Source organism: Oncorhynchus masou, chromosome 30 (assembly GCF_036934945.1).
Source record: "Oncorhynchus masou masou isolate Uvic2021 chromosome 30, UVic_Omas_1.1, whole genome shotgun sequence".
NCBI classification, from domain to species: Eukaryota; Metazoa; Chordata; class Actinopteri; order Salmoniformes; family Salmonidae; genus Oncorhynchus; species Oncorhynchus masou.
The window spans coordinates 18,841,254-18,861,950 of NC_088241.1; the positions used below are offsets into that span (position 1 = coordinate 18,841,254).

Consider the following 20,697-nt stretch of genomic DNA (forward strand, 5'->3'; position numbering starts at 1 on the left):
TCTGTGAAGGAAGTAGTACACAGCGTTGTACGAGATATTCAGTTTATTGGACATTTCTCACATGGAATAGCCTTAGTTTCTCAGAACAAGAATAGACTGACGAGTTTCAGAAGAAAGTTATTTGTTTCTGGCCATTTTGAGCCTGTAATCGAACCCACAAATGCTGACGCTCCAGATACTCAACTAGTCTAAAGGTCAGTTTTATTGCTTCTTTAAATCAGCGGTTTTCAGCTGTGCTAACATATTTGCAAAAGGATTTTCTAATGATCAATTAGCCTTTTAAAATAATAAACTTGGATTAGCTAACACAATGTGCCATTGGAACACAGGAGTGATGGTTGCTGATAATGGGCCTCTATATGCCTATGTAGATATTCAATTTAAAAAATCTGCTGTTCTCAGCTACAATAGTCATTGAAAACATCAACAATGTCTACACTGTATTTCTGATCAATCTAATATTTTAATGGACAAAAGAATAGCTTCAAGAACAAGGACATTTCTAAGTGACCCCAAACTTTTGAACGGTACATATATATTTTTTATATTTGAGATTCTTCAAAGTAGCCACCCTTTGCCTTGATGACAGCTTTGCACACTCTTGGAATTGTCTCAACCAGCTTCACCTGGAATGCTTTTCCAACAGTCTTGAAGGAGTTCCTTCATATGCGGAGCACTTCTTGGCTGCTTTTCCTACACTCTGCGGTCCGACTCATCCCAAACCATCTCAATTTGGTCGAGGTTGGGGGATTGTGGAGGCCAGGTCATCAGATGCAACATTCCATCACTCTCCTTGATAAAATAACCCTTACACAGCCTGGAGGCGTTGTGTCATTGTCCTGCTAAAAAACAAATGATAGTGGAACTAAGCCCAAACCGGATGGGATGGCATATTGCTGCAGACCGCCCTTCCTTGTCACAACACAACTGATTGGCTCAAACGCATTAAGAAGGAAATAAATTCCACAAATGACCTTTTAAGAAGGCACACCTGCATTCCATTATGAAGCTGATTGAGAGAATGCCAAGAGTGTGCAAACCTGTCATCAAGGCAAAGGGTGGCTACTTTGAAGAATCTCAAATATATTTTGATTTGTTTAACACTTTTTTGGTTACTACATGATTCCATATGTTATTTCATAGTTGATGTCTTCACAATTATTCTACAATGTAGAAAATTGTAAAAATAAAGAAAAACCCTTGAATGAGTAGGTGTTCTAAAACGTTTGATCGCTAGTGTGTGTGTGTTATACAGTTGAAGTGGTTAGTTTACATACACCTGAGCCAAATACATTTAAACTCAGTTTTTCACAATTCCTGACATTTTATCCTAGTAAATATTCCCTGCCGTAGGTCAATTAGGATCACCACTTTATTTTAAGAATGTGAAATGTCAGAATAATAGTATAATCATTTTTTTCATTCATCACATTCCCAGTGGGCCAGAAGTTACCACACTCATTTAGTATTTGGTAGCATAGCCTTAAAATGGTATAACTTGGCTCAAATGTTTCGGGTAGCCTTCCACAAGCTTCTTACAATATGTTGGATGAATTTTGGCCCATTCCTCCTGACTGAGCTGGTGTAACAGGTTTGTAGGCCTCCTTGCTCGCACACGCTTTTTCAGTTCTGTCCACAAATTTTCTATGATGTCAATTAGCCTATAAGAAGCTTCTAAAGCCATGACATCATTTTCTGGAATTGTCCAAGCTGTTTAAAGGCACAGTCAACTTAGTGTATGTAAACTTCTGACCCACTGGAAGAGTGATACATTGAACTATAAGTTAAATAATCTGTCTGTAAACAATTGTTGGAAAAATTACTTGTGTCATGCACAAAGTAGATGTCCTAATCGACTTGCCAAAAGAATAGTTTGTTAACAAGACATGTTTGAGTGGTTGAAAAACAAGTTTTAATGACTCCAACCTAAGTGTATATAAACTACCAACTTCAACTGTATATTATATATATTATTTTAGGCCTATATTTTTTTTTTTTGCAACTATAGTTGAAGTGTTTCCTATTTACCTTTTTAGATTCGATACATTCATATTTTTATTACATGCTTAATTGAATATTTGCACAGGTTCTAAATAAAATAAATAATCAAATATGAGTAAGTGCCTTTTCATTTGTTGAGAAGACTTCAAAATGTAATAATAAATAGACCTTTACATGTGGTCATTTTTTATAAACTATTCATTGAATTTACAGAAAATGTGCTGTATCGTGATATGTATCGTTATCGGGATATGAAATGACCTATAATCGGGATATGAGATTTTGGCCATATCGCCCAGCCCTACTAGCAAACACAACTGATTTAAACTAATAGCATTTTTAACTGAAAATCATGACTAGTTGATTATTAGAGTCAGGTGTTACCTGGAGCCAGGCCTGAGTAGCAAGCGCTTGGCAATGCCCACATGAACTAGCCCGTTGGTGACGGTAAACATGGTGGCTTCCAACGTCATTATCAGGAGGGTTAGGCGAGGTCTGATGTGAGCACCAGTCACCATGGAGAGGGCCTACTATGATTCCTCATAAGACCTCTATGGGTGTGTGTTTGTGCTGTAACCAGAGACAACAGAGGAGATCTGAACAAACAGAACTACCCCCCCCCCCCACACACACACACACACACACAAACACACACACAGACACACACAGAGGGATCATGACTAAGGCAACATAACACTTTGAAAGGATTCCTTAAATTGAGGCTTGAAATAGCTGCATCCCTCCCCCACAACAACACTGTTCACATTAAATTAGATTAAAGTACAAAGTATGTTTCATCTAGCACAGTGGTTCCCAAACGTTCTATAGTCCCGTACCCCTTCAGACATTCAACCTCCAGCTGCGTACCCCCTCTAGCACCAGGGTGAGCACACTCTCAAATGTTGTTTTGCCATCATTGTTAACCTGCCACACACACACACACACACAATACATGTATTAAACATAAGAATGAATGTGAGAATGAGTGTGAGTTTGTCACAAAAAAAACATGTCAATACTTTGCCCCTTGATAACCAGCGCACTTCTTTCTGTATGTTGTAAAAGCGTTACATGGCCGCTGCCCATATCATTGCATAGTGCAGAAAATACATGAGAGTTCAGGGGCCTTGCTTTAACAAAGTAACAAAGTTAACCATTTTCACTGTAGTGTCCAAAACATATTTCAAGCTGTCAGGCATTCCCTTGGCAGCAAGAGTCTCTCGGTGGATGCTGCAGTATACCCAAGTAGCGTCGGGAGCAGCTGCTTGCACGCATGTTACCACACCACTATGTCTCCCTGTCATGGCTTTTGCGCCATCAGTACAGATACCAACACGTCCATTTGATGTCACAAAGCTGTACAGTACTTTCAAAATTTCCTCTCCTGTTGTTCTGGTTTCCAGTGGTTTGCAGAAGAGGATGTCTTCCTTAATTGACCCCCCATAAACATAACAGACATATACCAGGAGCTGTGCCAGGCCTGCCAGGTCTGTTGACTCATCCAGCAGTAACGCATAGAATTCACTGGTTGTATGCGAAGCAGTAATTATTTCAAAACATCTCCTGCCAGGTCACTGATGCGTCATGAAACAACGTTGTTAGATGAAGACATTGTCTGTATAGTTTTTTTGGCTTTTTCCCCCAGCCATATCCACGGCAGCAGGAAGAATTAAGTCCTCCGTAATAGTATGGGGCTTGCCTGTCCTAGCCACTTGGTAGTTGACCATATAGGATGCTTCTAGCCCCTTCTTATTAATGGCATCTGTTACTTTTATATAGGTCTTACTACTCAAAAGTAGTCTTCATTCTAGCTAAAAAAAAACTCTTGTGGCTTGTTTTTCAAATTGGCATGTGTTGTTTCTAAATGTCTACGCAAGAGTGAAGGTTTCATTGAGTTGTGAGATATGTGCAAAAGTACTAACACACTGTGGCTGAGGAAAGACACTACTCCCAATATAAGTGAACCCCAAATCAATGGAGTTCTCATCATATTTGCACCTCTACAATGGTCCAACGTCCCAACAGGTTTGGTGCTTTCCCAGGTAAGGGGGCAGTAGCGCATTAGTTGCATCAGATTCACAACTGTCAGTGTCCTTGCTAGCTGGGCTAACAACAAATGTAGAATTACTGATGCTAGCATTGGATGTGCTCCCGGAGTCTCCTCTTCACTGTTGACGTTGAGACTGGTGATTTGCGGGTACTATTTAATGACACTGCCAGTTGAGGACTTGTTAGGCGTCTGTATCTTAAACTAGACACTAATGTACTTGTACTCTTGCTCAGTTGTGCACCGGGGCCTCCCACTCCTCTTTCTATTCTGGTTAGAGCCAGTTTGTGCTGTTCTGTGAAGGGAGTAGTACACAGCATTGTACCAGATCTTCAGTTTCTTACATAGAATAGCCTTCATTTATCAGAACAAGAACAGACTGACAAGTTTCAGAAGAAAGTTATTTGCTTCTGGCCATTTTGAGTCTGTAATCGAACCCACTAATGCTCCAGATACTCAAATTGTCTAAAGACCAGTTTTATTGCTTCTTTAAATCAGCACAACAGTTTCAGCTGTGCAAACATAATTGCAAAAGGGTTTCCTAATGATCAATTAGCCTTTTAAAATGATACACTTGAATTAGTTAACACAACGTGCGATTGGAACACAGGAGTGATGGTTGCTGATAATGGGCCTCTGTACACCTATGTAGATATTCCATTAAAAATCTGCCGTTTCCAGCTACAATAGTCATTTACAAAATGAACAATGTCTACACTGTATTTCTGATCAATTTGATGTTATTTTAATGGACTAAAAAAATATTTTCTTTCAAAAACAAGAACATTTAAGTGCCCCCAAACTTTTGAACAGTTGTGTGTGTATATATACACACACACATACACTTGTTTTTTGTTAATGTCAATCACATTTGTATTTGGCATACCCCGGCCAGCATTGAGCATACATACCCCAGTTTGGGAATTCCTGCTCTAGCATATTGTTGTTTCCATACCACCCTTTATTACCAAAGAAAATCCTCTTTATCCGAAGTATGGCATGCTCTAACACAGGTAATGTGAAATTGATCCAAGATTAGCCTAGGTGAGACTAGTGAGTCTTCTACAGTGTAGTCATGTCATCTTCTTATTGACAACCTCATAAATTACACATTTTACATTTGGAGAACTGTTCTTATGAGACAGTGCAAACACAAAAGTGAACTCTCATTTCCCCTCAACTTGCATCACTACGCTCTGGGATATCTCCAACTTCCCTTGGGTCCAGCAGAGGTCAAACAATACCTGCTCTGTGGCTGATTTCCATAGCTGTCTAAAAGCATGCCTGATTAGATAGGCCAGCAATGTGCAATGCTTCCTTCCGCCATGAGCCCCCCCCCTCGCTCCAGTTCTCCTCCTTACGCTTTAGGTGAAAGCCTCAGCTACAATAACCAGTCTGGTTCTGACCGTTCTACATGTATACACTATCAGTGACGGACATATGCAAAGAAAGAACAGGGGTAATTTCCGGGCTGTCGCTCAGTCATTTTATGGCCTATGTGCAAGAGGATTTCAATGATGTAATTTTATTTTGCATATCATTAAATTAATTGAGACTGGATGCATTACATCTTGTGGCACTCGGTGATAAAATACTGCTTTTGTATCAGACATGATTAAATATGCAAAAGAAAATCAAGTTGGTAAATTAGTGTGAGCAACAAAGGATGTGGTTAATATTTGCTTCAACTGTTGCAAAGCTATGATTGTGGCGCAGACAGAGCTGTCAGATGCATTATGTGGAAAAATCTCAAACTTAATAGCTAAAAAAGGTGGTCACTGACGTTATGTAACATTGTAAAAGATCTTTGGACTGCTGTTAACTTATTTTATTGACAACTCAGAGGTTGAGGCACCCAAGAGGTTCTGGTGGACCTAGTTTAATAATTATGTTTCTGACAACTAAGGCTGCAGCTGAAGTGATACCGTAGTGGAGGTCTGCCTATGACACACATATAGGCGTGGTTACCACAGAAATTAAATTTCTAGGAAATAACCTCACAGTGCATGTTCGGGGATATGGTGTGAATAAACACTGTAAACAACTGTGTGTGTGTGTAGATGACTATGTACAACACAGGAATTCATTTGTGTATGGGTTTACTTTTCAGCACCAGAAACTAGCACAGTGCAGACGTCACTGCTGTCTTTTCACAAAATCTCCCTCCCTTCCGAAAAGTAGTCTCAAAAGTCCACAGCAAGTAAACCGTCAAACTTCTGCTTTGAGACAATTTCAGCCACAAAGTGAATAAAGTCACATCCTTTATTCATTGCAGTCACAAAAGTGAATAAAGTTGCATGATTGTATCCTTTAAATCATATAAATTCCTGTAATCTCCTGAAGTTGTCAGCAAGATACATCAGGAGGGTTAGTGCTAGTTCGTTGGGTGGAACTGTGGTACACGTTCACTGTCCAGATGATCTTGCCTCTATTGAACCAATGCCAGATACCATGTGCAATCTTTATGCTCATATTTAAAACATATACCTGTGAGCACATTTCATTTACATGGATATAATTTGGAAATGAAACACTTCAAATACAAATCAGCATAGTCTTGAGAATGGAATTTTCAACTGACTTTCAAACAGGTCCCCCCTTCCCCCTCCCAGTAAAGCCTAGTGCAACAGTCACAAGTTTTAATTAACCAGGAAGTCACATTGCAACCACACAAATGCATTGCCAGGCAAGACTGGAAAATCTACCCCAAGGAACAGGAATACGGACTTATGAATGTGGTGTAGGAGAGATAGGGGCTTTATGACATACATGCATGTCATAAAGACACTAAGGCAATTAATTGCATATAAAATAAAGCCGTTCTGCTGTAAGCACTTTCCATTTTCAATTCCCATAACCTGGGTATACCTTCTTAGTTGAATCCTAAGGCCCTCAGTGGTCAGTTCAATGCAGGTTCTGCCTTTCTTACACCAATCCCTGTATGTACATGTATGACTAATATCACAAGGACTAGAAACAAGTCATTTGAGCCAAATTTATGGTCAGAGGCAGAACTTTGACATTGTGAATTATAGCTATTAGCTAGTGCTTTTCCATCTTGATTACTTAAAAAGAGAGTTGACAGCTTGCAGATGAATTAACTTTGTACCAGTCTAAATTCAACTATACATTTATTACAAAAATAAAAATGTCTGTACTTTTTACATTAAATAAAAGCGCCATTTAACAAGTCCATTAGATTTAAGAAGTGAGATGAATATATTTGGAGACTGTTACCAAATATCCTCAAATGACCCCCAAACAAAAAAAGGCACCAAAATGTTGATGCGGGAAAAAAGCAAACTTGAGCTTGACACCAAAGCACCGTCCCAATTCAGTCCTTCACTATAATCCAACAGACTGACCCTCTTCTTTGACTAAGCAGGACATCACTGGGTACTCATTCCAACCATGGTGCTATCAAGGATTTCAGGGAACTTGCGGGCATAGTCCATTTTCTTTGTTGAAAAAAAGTAACAGGTAAGTATTGTTCAATTCACCTGATCAACATGGCAAGTGTTGCCCCAATCCCAGCAACTCCAGCAAAGGCTAGGAGGGTGTTCCTTACCGAGGACTCAGGATCTTGAACATGAAAGAACTCTACAAATCCATTCTGAGAGGGAGACAAAAGACAAAGTTTGGTTCATGATTAGCTATTGAACAAGTAAACTAAATAAGATTAACTATCCTCAGATTAGCTCACATTTTCAAATGACTAATGGAACACATAGATGACTCACCCAAGCATTGTTTTTGACCAGCCAGTCCCTTTGGTCAGAGAGGAGGTATGTGGCAATCTCTTGGCCCACCAAATCAATGCAGTGTCCCCTGCCACTCTCCTTCAGGTGCTGGCTCACCACTGCGCCAAATGCCACCAGGCTGGCGATGCGACCCCAGTTCGTGATCCCATCACTGAACATGGTCTTGGCCACAGAATTGACGACGCTCATGTCATCGCATCGATCATCCAAGTCAAGTTTGACGACCATACCTAAAAAAATACATTGAAAATCTAGGTCTGAGTAAAACGAACGAAACATATTACTGGTAATATTGCTATGTTATTAACCAAGTTAGCGCACGATGAGCTCAGTACCACTGTTAAACAGAAAATTAGGATATACAGTACCATAAGGATCTATAGAGATCATTACTGTAAATCTACGTACCATTGTATGCATATCGGTGCTTTGCTATTACGTCCTCCACCACTCGCTTCATGGTCGTAAGAGGCTTGCTTTGCTTCCATCGAGGCTGAGACAGTCCTGTGTAGTCCCCCAAAAAATGCTCAATGAGTTGTCTGGTATCATGTTCCAATACTTCATCAGGCCCACATTCTGACGCCATCTGAGGAGTGCAGGGCAAAGAATCGTCATTGTTGCTTCGGTCTGACAAATGATTATCGAGGACGTTGCTTTTCACAACATTCACTCCTAATGTCGTGGGTCGTGGTGGAATATCGCCGGTCCCATTTCCCAAGTCCACTTTAGACTTCGGTGACGCCCCAGCACATACGGCCCCGTCTAAATAGTACAAAGGGCTAGCATTATCAGCTAGGTACGAAGATCCTCCATTTTGAAAATGCAACATCGTAGTTGCGGCTCGTGCAATCGACAGACTCATCTTGGCTTAACGTTTAGATAAAGAAACAAGCGTTTGATAAATAAATAAAATTTACACTTCTAGCTGTTATTGTACGAAAAGCTAGCGGTTAGCTACTTTGTTGCTCAAATATCACCCATCGTTGACTGCTGGTGCGGAAATGACCAACCTTTTGTCGTGTAATGTTTGAAAAGACAAGTGGGAGGGACTTCGACTGCCTATCCCATTGGGCCCCCGCTTCCTTAAATTAGCTTTACAAATATATCTATATGTTTTTCCAATAACATTCAGATAAAAACATACACGAAGAGAGGATATAAAAAGGCATTCTATCTGCATTGAACGGTACAGATAAATACATTTTACGTTTTGATTAGCTGGGGAGTGTACACTTTGCTATATCCCTTCAGAGACCATTGATAAACAGTTCATGCGGAATTCTAGTGTCCCCTGGTGGCCAATGACGGATTGTGATCATATACTTTGTATGGAACTTATCAACATATAAAGTGGAGGTATCCTGCCCTGTGTAGCTAGAGACAGTGTGTTGGTTACTGTTGTAAACAGGACTGGTGATCAAATCAATAATGTGAGAAGAAGAACATACAAGTAATTGATATTAATGTAAAAGTTTATTTCAAATAATGACAAATTCACTCCATTACTTCCACACAACTGAAACATTAGTACTCATGTACTTTCAAATATCTTAAAATCAATATTTTGTTCTGTCTCCAGCTCCACAATCAGCATATCCTTATGTAAACCCCCAGTTATTGGGAGCAAGGATGCTCCAGATATCCCTGCAGTTATCTTGGGCCAGGATAAACTTTTGCTGTAGTTATGCAGTGAGTAAGATAATGTTAAAACATCTTTACTGTATGCTAAACAAAAACAGGGTCGGTAAGCAGCACAAGGTACTTTAGAGCACACAGTCATTTTCACTTGTTTACATTCTGGCACTTATCATAGTTGAACAGGAGACATGGTATTTTAACATACCCTCCTACAGTTGAAGTCAGAAGTTTATATACATTTAGGTTGGAGTCATTAAAACTCATTTTTCAACCACTCCACACATTTGTTAACAAACTATGGTTTTGGAAAGTCAGTTAGGACATCTGCATGCATGACACAAAGCATTTTTCCAACGATTGTTTACAGACAGATTATTTCACTAATAATTCAATGTATCACAATTCCAGTGGGTCAGAAGTTTACATACACTATGTTGACTGTGCCTTTAAACAGCTTGGAAAATCCCAGAAAATGATGTCATGGCTTTAGAAGCTTCTGATATGCTAATTGACATAATTTGAGTCAATTGGAGGCGTTCCTGTGGATGTATTTCAGGGTCTAACTTCAAACTCAGTGCCTCTTTGCTTGACATCATGGGAAAATCAAAAGAAATCAGCCAAGACCTCAGAAAAAACAATTCTAGACCTCAAGTCGAGTTCATCATTGGGAGCAATTTCCAAATGCCTGAAGGTACCACGTTCATCTGTACAAACAATAGTGCGCAAGTATAAACACCATGGGAAAACGCAGCCATCATACTGCTCAGGAAGGAGACGCATTCTGTCTCCTAGAGATGAACATACTTTGGTGCGAGAAGTGCAAATCAATCCCAGAAGAGCATCAAAGGACCTTGTGAAGATGCTGGAGGAAACTGGTACAAAATTATCTATATCCACAGTAAAATGAGTCCTATATTGACATAACTTGAAAGGCCACTCAGCAAGGAAGAAGCCACTGCTCCAAAACTGCCATAAAAAAAGCCAGACTACAGTTTGCAAATGCACATGGGGACAAAGATCGTACTTTTTGGAGAAATGTCCTCTGGTCTGATGAAACAAAAATAGAACTGTTTGGCCATAATGACCATCGTTATGTCTGGAGGAAAAAGGGGGAGACTTGCAAGCCGATGAACACTATCCCAACCATGAATCACTGGGGTGGCAGCATCATGTTGTGGGGGTGCTTTGCTGCACGAGGGACTGGTGCACTTCACAAAATAGATTGCATCATGAGGAAGAAAAATTGTGGATATATTGAAGCAACATCTCTAGACATCAGTCAGAAAGTTAAACTTGGTCACAAATGGGTCTTCCAAATGGACAATGACCCCAAAGCATGCTTCCAAAATTGTGGCAAAATGGCTTAGGGACAACAAAGTCAAGATATTGGAGTGGCCACCACAAAGCCCTGACCTCAAACCTATAGAACATTTGTGGGCATAACTGAAAAAGCGTGTGCGAGCAAGGAGGCCTACAAACCTGACTTCGTTACACCAGCTCTGTCAGGAGGAATGGGCCAACATTCACCCAAATTATTGTGGGAAGCTTGTGGAAGGCGACCTGAAACATTTGAACCAAGTTAAAACAATTTAAAAGGCAATGCCACCAAATACTAATTGAGTGTGTAAACCTCTGACAAGCTGAAATAAATAATTCTCTCTACTATTATGACATTTCACATTCTTAAAATAAAGTGGTGATCCTAATTGACCTACGACAGGGATTTTTTTTACTGGGATTAAAAAACTGAGGTTAAATGTATTTGGCTAACGTGTATGTAAACTTCCGACTTCAACTGTATATCTCTCATTACATTGCTCCATACAAAGCCAGACAGTGCACAAAAACTTAGGAGAGGAATTCTTGATTGCGGTTGTTTCAACAACCTTCATTTCAGCATATCCAATTATATTATTTGACACTTTAATAAGCTATGCTACAAAATATTTAGGATTCTGCACAGTCTTTCTGTTCAAAATCAAGTAACATGGTGGTGTAAATTTCAACTCCAGCTGGCCAGTTACCAAAATGGATTGCATTGATCATGGGTAGAATTTCAATTCATATCCTAATTGAAATGGAATTGTACTCCCAAACCTGGAGTGGTTAGTGAGTCTCCCATTAGCAGACATTCATGGTAGGAGTGGGTCCGATTGTTTGAATCCTAGGACAGGCGTTCTTTATTAGGGTAATATCTCAGTTTAAAAGGTTTGTCATCGACTGAATCAGCAGCATTTACACACATTCATATTATACAGATTAATGTCTCTGTAGTAAAAAAAATAATACATAAAGCTTACGTAGTGTATTCAATGACAGGATAAAGGAAACATTGGAATCAGAGAACTACAAGTAGTGAAATCAGAAAAATAAAATAAAAACTCAACCCCCAAAAGCCTATTTACACCCACTGGGACAGAGAACAGTAGCACATTCATACTAACCCAGACAAGCACACTCAATGCCAATTAGACACAGGGAATATTCAAAAGGTGCCAAGATAGGAGTGATCAAGTGTGTATTGTGTGATAGGACAACTCATTCAGGTGATAACATAGCCTACAACCTCTGACCTTTAAACCAGAGTACAAACATTTTACTTTTGTATGAGTTAACTATTTGGCAAGTTGTACCATACCAACAGGTATGAGCAGGGCCAACTAAGTCCACCCCCCCCCCCCCCCTGTCATAAAATCCCTTCCCTTTGACATGTGTCAAGTGAGCATATCTCTAAAACACGCTGTGTCCCAGTTAGGTCTGTGTGATCCAGGGGCCAGTCAGGGCCAGTTTAGCCGGTGGCCGACTGTTTACCCCATTACTGGCGTCACAGATTTTTATATTTAGAATGTCAATATGTAAGGCTATATGCTTTAGCAGTACACTGGGAGGCTCCTACTATGTTGAATTTGAAGGAGAGACCGAAGAGAGGTTTAGCAACTAATGTAATTGGGAACTAGGCAATACTCTTCTGTTACTAGAAGAGTTTCTCAACAGGAACTGCCATTAACAGTGAAAAGAGCCAGATTGTAGTAAATGGCTAATCGTGACAATGAACAAACAACCCTTTATGAAGACACAAATCATACCAAATGTCAATTTTCTTAACACAATACAGAAATATACACTGAATTGATCCCCTACCAATCATTTAGGCTCTTTGAGGTGTAATAGCCACAGAACTAAGATTTAACTTGAATATTGAACAGTTGCTTCTTTTCCCAGCCTTAAAAATGATACATGGGTATTCAGTTTGCTCTGCCATTGCTTTCGCCAAGGGCAGCCTACAGACAGAGTGTGTGGATTGTCAGGACATTGAGAGGGAAGGAAGGTGTGGAGAGTGACCATGGACATTCCAGGGCTCCATTTGGTTGCTTGCTACTTCCCATCAGTCGTCTAACCCCTCCAGATTTGCACATTTCGTTACATGTTACAATCATGCAGCATATTAAAAAAAAGAAGAGCAACAGGGAGTCAAGAATTAAAGCGACATGGGCAGAAAATGTGCAGTTTCAAATCTGTTAATTCAGGTCAGCATGGATGACCTTGGATTTTTGTTTGACAGAACATGAGATAAAGGAAACCACAAATCAGTTTACACTTTTCCCTCTGATTACCGCTGCCTTCCTTTGGATACTTCACCATGGTTCCCTTCCCTCCCAGATTTGGTGTGCAAGCAAAATACACAAACATCTACCCCCAGCTTTGACGAGAACACAACATCGGAAAATGTGGAGCGATCATGGTTCCCAACTCCCTCGTCAACAACATATTTTGGTGTCGTTCGGGATGCAAAAACGTACTGTACATAATACAAAGTGCATTAAACTCAGCCTCCCTGATGGCACATCTACTTTATGTACCTCTGAACACCAAACCAAGACATAAGGGAGGCGGTAGAGCAGAGTGCGCAGAGGGCAGAGCTGTGTGGAGAGATGGTAGAAAAGGTCCCAGCTCACCTCCCCTCCCCACCATACCCATATACAAGCAATATGTACTGACTTTCACAGCTCTTCCCGATATGTTAAAGCCAAGTGGAGCCTGGAGATGACTAGGGGGGGAACATTGTTGGAGAACAGGTGAGGAACGTTAGCTGGGGGCCTGGTGGATGGGTGGAGGCTAGGCTAGCCTGCTAGTTTGCTGGTCACCAAGGAGGACCTCCTCTGGGGCAGGTCCTGTGGCGTGGGAATGTGGTCCCCTGTGACGATGTTCTTGTCGGGGCCTGCCACGGGCAGCTGTTTGTTCTTCATCTTGGCCTTGGCCATGTTGTAGTCACCTGAGTCAAAGTATTTTTGCTAGGTGGGGGCAAGAAAAAAGGAATTCAATTCAGGTTGTCTTGAGTAGTTCTGCTTGTTAAAATTAATATAGACAGGTTCATTGACGCTGGTTTATTCAACAAAAGCAATGTCACAAAAAAAATAATTGCGACGTGTCATGGAAATGGCAGAAATGTTCTAAAGATCAATTTTTAGTCATTCGACGGGTGGATTTTCTTTTGTCGAACTTTATTTAGACAAATGGAAACAATATTTTTTGGAATAAATGTAGTTTCAGTGGCAAGAAAAAGTAGGTGAACCCTTTGGAAATACCTGGATTTCTGCATACAATTTGATCTGATCTTCATCTAGGCCACACCAATAGACAGTCTACTTAAACTAATAACACAAAAACAATTATACGTTTTTATGTCTTTATTGAACACACCATGTAAACATTCACAGTGCAGGGTGGGAAAAGTATGTGAACCCTTGGATTTAATAACTGGTTGACCCTTCTTTGGCAGCAATAACCTCAACCAAACGTTTCCTGTAGTAGCGGATCAGACCTGCACAACAGTCAGGAGGAATTTTGGACCAGCCCTCTTTACAAAACTGTTTCAGTTCATCAATATTCTTGGGATGTCTGGTATAAACTGCTCTCTTGAGGTCATGCCACAGCATTTCAATTGTGTTGAGGTCAGGACTCTGACTGGGCCACTCCAGAAGGCCTATTTTCTTCTGTTGAAGCCATTCTGTTGTTAATTTACTTCTGTTTTTTGGGTCGTTGTTCTGTTGCATCACCCAACTTCTGTTGAGCTTCAATTTGCAGACAAATAGCCTAACATTCTCCTGCAAAATGTCTTGATAAACTTGGAAATTCATTTCTGTCCAAGATAGCAAGCTGTCTAGGCCCTAAGGCAGCAAAGCAGCCCCAAACCATGATGCTCCCTCCACCATACTTTACAGTTGGGATGAGGTTTGGATGTTGGTGTGCTGTGCCTTTTTTTCTCCTCACAGTGGTGTGTGTTCCAAACAACTCAACTGTAGTTTCACCTGTCCACTGAATATTTTGCCAGTAGCGCTGTGGAACATCCACTTTTGCAGACTTCAGTCGTGCAGCAATGGGTTTTTCGGACAGCAGTGTCTTCTTTCGTGGTGCCCTCCCACGAACACCATTCTTGTTTCGTGTTTTACGTACCATAGACTCGTCAGAGATGTTAGCATGTTCCAGAGATTTCTATAAGTCTTTAACTGACACTAGGATTATTCTTAACCCACATTGAGCATTCTGCGCTGTGCTCTTGCGGTCATCTTTGCAGGACGGCCACTCCTAGGGAGAGTAGCAACAGCGCTGAACTTTCTCCATTTATAGACAATTACCGTGGCCTTACCGTGGACATCAAGGCGTTTAGAGAAACTTAAAGCATAGGGAGGGGGTTCACATACTTTTTCCAACCTACACTGTGAAGGTTTAAATTGTGTATTCAATATATACAAGAAAAATACAATAATTTCTGTGTTATTAGTTTAAGCACACAGTTTGCCTATTGCTGTGACTTAGATGAAGATCAGATCAAATTTGATGACCAATTAATGTAGATATCCAGGTAATTCCAAAGCGTTCACATACAGTGGCAAGAAAAAGTATGTCACAAGTAACTATAAAGCTCCACTACACATTTTAAATTCTAAAATGCCTACTGCTTGCAAAATCTTTTTTTTAAACTATAAAATAATGTTTCTTTGCAGGACAAGGATTGTCCTGACTTTCAAGAATGCCTAAATTGCTTCGCCTATTAGTAAATTATTGCATTCTATACATGACTTTCACTGGCTATACCAGAGACATCAAACTGATGCGTGGGAGGGCATAGAGGCTGTCGCCAATTTAATACTGCACAATTTGCCTAAATGGGTAATGAAACACTTCAACCATTATTGTTATTCAACACTGTAGGTTTTTGATTAAAAAATATATATATAATTTTTTAGGTGCGAGGTCCTTACGTCCAGCTGTATTTATTGACACAAGATAATTAAACGTAAAGTTAAATCTCTATTCTTTGTGAACTTTCTAAAATGTTGACAAAAAAATAAAAAAGTATCTGGACAAGTTAATTGAAACATTGCCTTGGTATGTCTGTGGCAGTAGCAATCTCAGATCCTCAAAATGCAGAACGCATTGAAATGTCTTAAAGAGAAGTATTCGAAGCCTATGCGATTTCTAGTCAAGTGGTCAACAAGGGTGTGTAGGTGTTTGTTCCAGCCTCACTAACATGCTGAATCAAAAGCATATATTATCTGTGGCTCTCCAGGAGAAGGGTTCCACCTACCCCTTTCTGTAGCCTCTTCATGAGGAAGTCGGAGCCTCCAGGCTTTTGGCCCAGGCCGGGGTACTTGGCCTTCAGCTTGACCTCTTCACCCTTCACAAGGTTGGCATTCTTTTCCTGAGAGTCCTGTCCAGACAAAGCAAACATTTCGATGTGCCGTCATATGGGTGCTACTTGCTATGTGCAAGGAATTTAGCTAAAGAGGGGAAACATCTAAACAATAGGCTTATGTAGCCTACGCCTATATATCCTTCATCATAATGTCAGCCATGATGCGCAGAGAAGAACAAGCATAGGTTTTTAAAATAGACATTCTCCATTTAACTGTCCTGATGCCTAGTCACCGTACCCCTACAATTATCTACCTCCATTCCTCCAGTATCCCTGCACATTGTAAATATGGTACTGGAACTGACTGACCCTGTATATAGAATGCTTACTTACTTACTTGTGTTATTCTTATTTCTATTTCTTGTGTATTTATGTTCTACCTTATGTTGTTTTTAGTATTACATTGTTATTGATTACTGCATTGTTGGGTTTAGAAGTTGCAAGAAGGACATTTCACTGTACTCGTGGCATTAAAACTTGAAACTAATAAGAAGGTTATAAGATTACTGGGCTGGCACTGTGCACTTCAGAAAGGATTGCATCTGAATCATATAGCCTAACCCTACTCATATTCAGCTGTGAAGTGGGCTAACGCCATGAAAATGACTTGAGGGAGTTGAAGCGTCTTCATAGTATGAGTCACACTCTGCATGCTCTCCTGCAACACTCTCTCTCACGCCCTCATGGTTGCCTGCGATAAACAACTCACTCAGAAGACGAGTGTTATGATTGAGTAAGAATTAAGTGACTAAAAAGCAGCTTCACATCCATTATTTCCCCATATCTTACACACTTTTCCTCAGCTAATGTGGATAAAACAGCCTTGTTACCAGTTTCCCCATCCCTGACATGTTATTGGTGCCATAAAAACAGATGACTTTATGAAAGGAAAACAGTTTGTCTGCAAATATGTACAAGCCATGGTTATTTATGGTTATGGAGAATATTATACAGAAACAGGCCTTGAGTAATTGCTGACCAAAGTCTAGGTACACAGAGCTTGCAGAGTGGTTCTAGTGTTCACATGACACTTTCATGCTAAAGCTTTTTGTAAGGTGTAAGCCTATGGTTTTACTGGAGGCAACTCCTGCACTAGACAAACTGGTTTACCCTTTACTGCCAGTGTGGAGTCCATGGACAGATGCCAGTGGAAAGTAGGCTAACAGGACACACCTTGCTATTGCCCACAGTCCAGAGACTCTGGGTAGAAGTCAGCAAAACATGTATTCTCTATTGTAGCAATTCCACAGTAACTGAGACTGATTTTTCACTTTAAAATGTCAAAACAAAACCCAATGATTAAAGTTCAACAAACCATACAACTCTATGCACAAGCACTACTTCGAACAATTTCTACAGAAAATGTAGCAATTTCTATTTTATTTTTGTACTTACAGAACAGTGCAGATGCAAAGTTTGGTAACAGAACGACAGCACAAACCATCATTCTGTTTGTATCTGTACTGTTCTTCAAGTAAATGTGTTTTGTAAAATGTTTTGTGTGGAAACTGTTAAAAGTAGTCCTTGTTATAATGCATGTTTTGTTTTTTACTGTGCAATCAGGTTTTTAGTTTGGCATACATTTTCATTGGAAAAATCTGAGTTTCAGCATCACTGTTTAGACATAACTTATCTGGCTAAATAAAGCTAAGAAGACATTGAGAAACCCACAAAACCCTGCAATCGAAGTACAGGAGAATATCTGCCATTCCATGCAGTGGACAGTAAACGCAAAGCTTGCTGGAGCAGGGATAATAGGTGACTCAGGGTAGAGAAGCAGATGAACAGATTCCCTTGCTGATTCACTTGGATCCATTACAAAAACTTAAAGTTGCTATATTCAGCCCCAATGAGGGAAAATGCAAGAGTGGACTGGATACTGTTCACACCCTCAAACAGTTCCAAACTGCTAGACCAATAGTAGCTAGCTACCATGAAATGTTATTTTCTCACATGACCAGTTTCGCTTCAAGTCATTGTATCAAAATACCATTGCATTAAAAGCATCCATTATCATTGATAAGACAAAGTATAGCATCAGTACCTTCCCTATACCTGCTAGTCAATGAATATTGATGATATGACCAGTGGGTTTGTCAACAGACCTCTGACCTTCACCAGCATCTACTCAGGATGCTGCCTGTACAAGTGACTTTTCATCAGTTGAAGTTGGAAGTTTACATACACCTGAGCCAAATACATTTCAAATCAGTTTTTACAATTCCTGACATTTAATCAAGGTAGAAATTCCTCATTTTAGGTCAGTTAGGATCACTACTTTATTTTAAGAATGTGAAATGTCAGAATAATAGTAGAGAATTATTTATTTCAACTTTTATTTATTTCATCACATTCCCAGTGGGTCAGAAGTTTACATACACTCAATTAGTATTTGGTAGCATTCCCTTTAAATTGTTTAACTTGGGTCAAACGTTTCAGGTAGCCTTCCACAAGCTTCCCACAATAAGTTGGCTGAATTTTGGCCCATTCCTCCTGACAGAGCTGGTGTAACGAAGTCAGGTTTGTAGGCCTCCTTGTCCGCACATGCTTTTTCAGTTCAGCCCACAAATTCTCAATATGATTGAGGTCAGGGCTGTGTGATGGCCACTCCAATACATTGACTTTGTTGTCCCTAAGCCATTTTGCCACAACTTTGGAAGCATGCTTTGGGGTCGTTGTACATTTGGAAGAACCATGTGACTAACCTTAAACTATGTCCTAATGTCTTGAGATGTTGCTTCAATATATCCACATAATTTTTCTACCTCATGATGCAATCTATTTTGTGAAGTGTACCAGTCCCTCCTGCGGCAAAGCACCCCCACAACATGATGCTGCCATCCCTGTGCTTCACGGTTGAGATGGTGTTCTTCGGCTTGCAAGCCTCCCCCTTTTTCTTCCAAACATAACGATGGTCATTATGGCCAAACAGTTATATTTTTGTTTCATCAGACCAGAGGACGTTTCTCCAAAAAGTACAATCTTTGTCCCCATGTGCAGTTGCAAACTGTAGTCTGGCTTTTTTATGGCGGTTTTGGAGCAGTGGCTTCTTCCTTGCTGAGCCTCCTTTCAAGTTATGTCGTTATAGGACTCATTTTACTGTAGATATAGATAGTTTTGTACCGGTTTCATCCAGGTCCTTTGCTGTTGTTCTGGGATTGATTTGCACTTCTCGCACCAAAGTACATTCATCTCTAGGAGACAGAACGCATCTCCTTCCTGAGCGGTATTACGGCTGCGTGGTCCCATGGTGTTTATACTTGCGTACTATTGTTTGTACAAATGAACGTGGTACCTTCAGGCATTTGGAAATTGCTCCCAAGGATGAACCAGACTTGTGGAGGTCTACAATGTTATTTTCTGAGGTCTTAGCTGATTTCTTTTGATTTTCCCATGATGTCAAGCAAAGAGGCACTGAAGTTTGAAGGAAGGCCTTGAAATACATCCACAGGTACACCTCCAATAGGCTAATTTACATAATTTGAGTCAATCAGAAGCTTCTAAAGCAATGACATCATTTTCTGGAATGTTACAAGCTGTTTAAAGGCACAGTCAACTTAGTGTATGTAAACTTGTGACCCACTGGAATTGTGATACAGTGAATTATAAGTGAAAACATAGGTCTGTAAACAATTGTTGGAAAAATGACTTGTGTCATGCACAAAGTAGATGTCCTAACAGACTTGCAAAAAATATGGTTTGTCAACAAAACATTTGGTTGAAAAATGAGTTTTAATGACTCCAACCTAAGTGTATGTAAACTTCCGAATTCAACTGTATATATAGCTAAGCCTAATATCAGTGCAACACTGCAAATAACATTCACAAAGCATAGGGGACTGAACACGAGTATGAATCAATAGATCTAGCTTATACATCATTAAATCTTTGTGTGACTGATCCGCTAGCATGTAAGTAACTGTGATGATTGACCCTGGTTTCCATTGAAACACAGATTTCAAAGGATAGGCTTTAGTAGTATTGTTTGTATTTGTCTCGAAAGCCGGAAGACTCAACCTCAACTACTGCAGTGTCAGGATAGACCAATACGGCCCAGGCATATATTATAACCTATGGACCAGCGAGCCACAATGGCACAAGGGAAAACGGAACAAATAATAATACAGTACCTACGTTATTATTGATTATCGGGAGAGACGTAAATCTTACTCAATACCTTTCCAAAACATTTATACACACTGTCATTGTTGGTAAACGAGAAGTTTGCAGGTTTGATGCTGTAACGAAAGCTAACTAGCTAGCTATCAAATCAAACAATTTACTTGTAACGCGTTACAACGAGCTAGCGTTATAGTTAGCTTTCCAACTCAAGATAGTGTCATGATATTAAACCCACCTGTTTTTCATCCTCATATTCCATCGGACTTTCTGATAGATTTTCGGACGACATTACGCAGCTATAATGGACTAGAAGTCCGATTTGCTTGAAAACGCAGGTTAGAATGTATGCAGGGGTGCTCTTCCAGCTTCCATAAATCTAACCTGCCTCTTGTGAACAAGGCTCCTCGACACAAAAAAAGCTAAATAATTTG

At 40.0% G+C, this 20,697-nt stretch overlaps 2 protein-coding genes across 2 annotated transcripts; both read right to left on the bottom strand.

The window, feature by feature from the left end:
- Positions 1-6,296: 6,296 nt before the first annotated feature.
- Positions 6,297-8,839, bottom strand: LOC135522237 (induced myeloid leukemia cell differentiation protein Mcl-1 homolog). Its single transcript, XM_064948316.1, has 3 exons — positions 8,218-8,839; positions 7,789-8,039; positions 6,297-7,661 (listed from the first exon to the last, which is right to left on the bottom strand). The coding sequence occupies exons 1-3, from the start codon at positions 8,669-8,671 to the stop codon at positions 7,545-7,547; spliced, it is 822 nt and encodes a 273-aa protein (XP_064804388.1). The 5' UTR covers positions 8,672-8,839; the 3' UTR covers positions 6,297-7,544.
- A 424-nt stretch (positions 8,840-9,263) lies between these two features.
- Positions 9,264-20,688, bottom strand: LOC135522238 (alpha-endosulfine-like). The gene is made up of 3 exons (XM_064948317.1): positions 20,502-20,688; positions 16,037-16,159; positions 9,264-13,739 (listed from the first exon to the last, which is right to left on the bottom strand). Exons 1-3 carry the CDS (start codon positions 20,553-20,555, stop codon positions 13,569-13,571), a joined length of 348 nt encoding a protein of 115 aa, XP_064804389.1. The 5' UTR covers positions 20,556-20,688; the 3' UTR covers positions 9,264-13,568.
- Between the last annotated feature and the right edge of the window lie 9 nt (positions 20,689-20,697).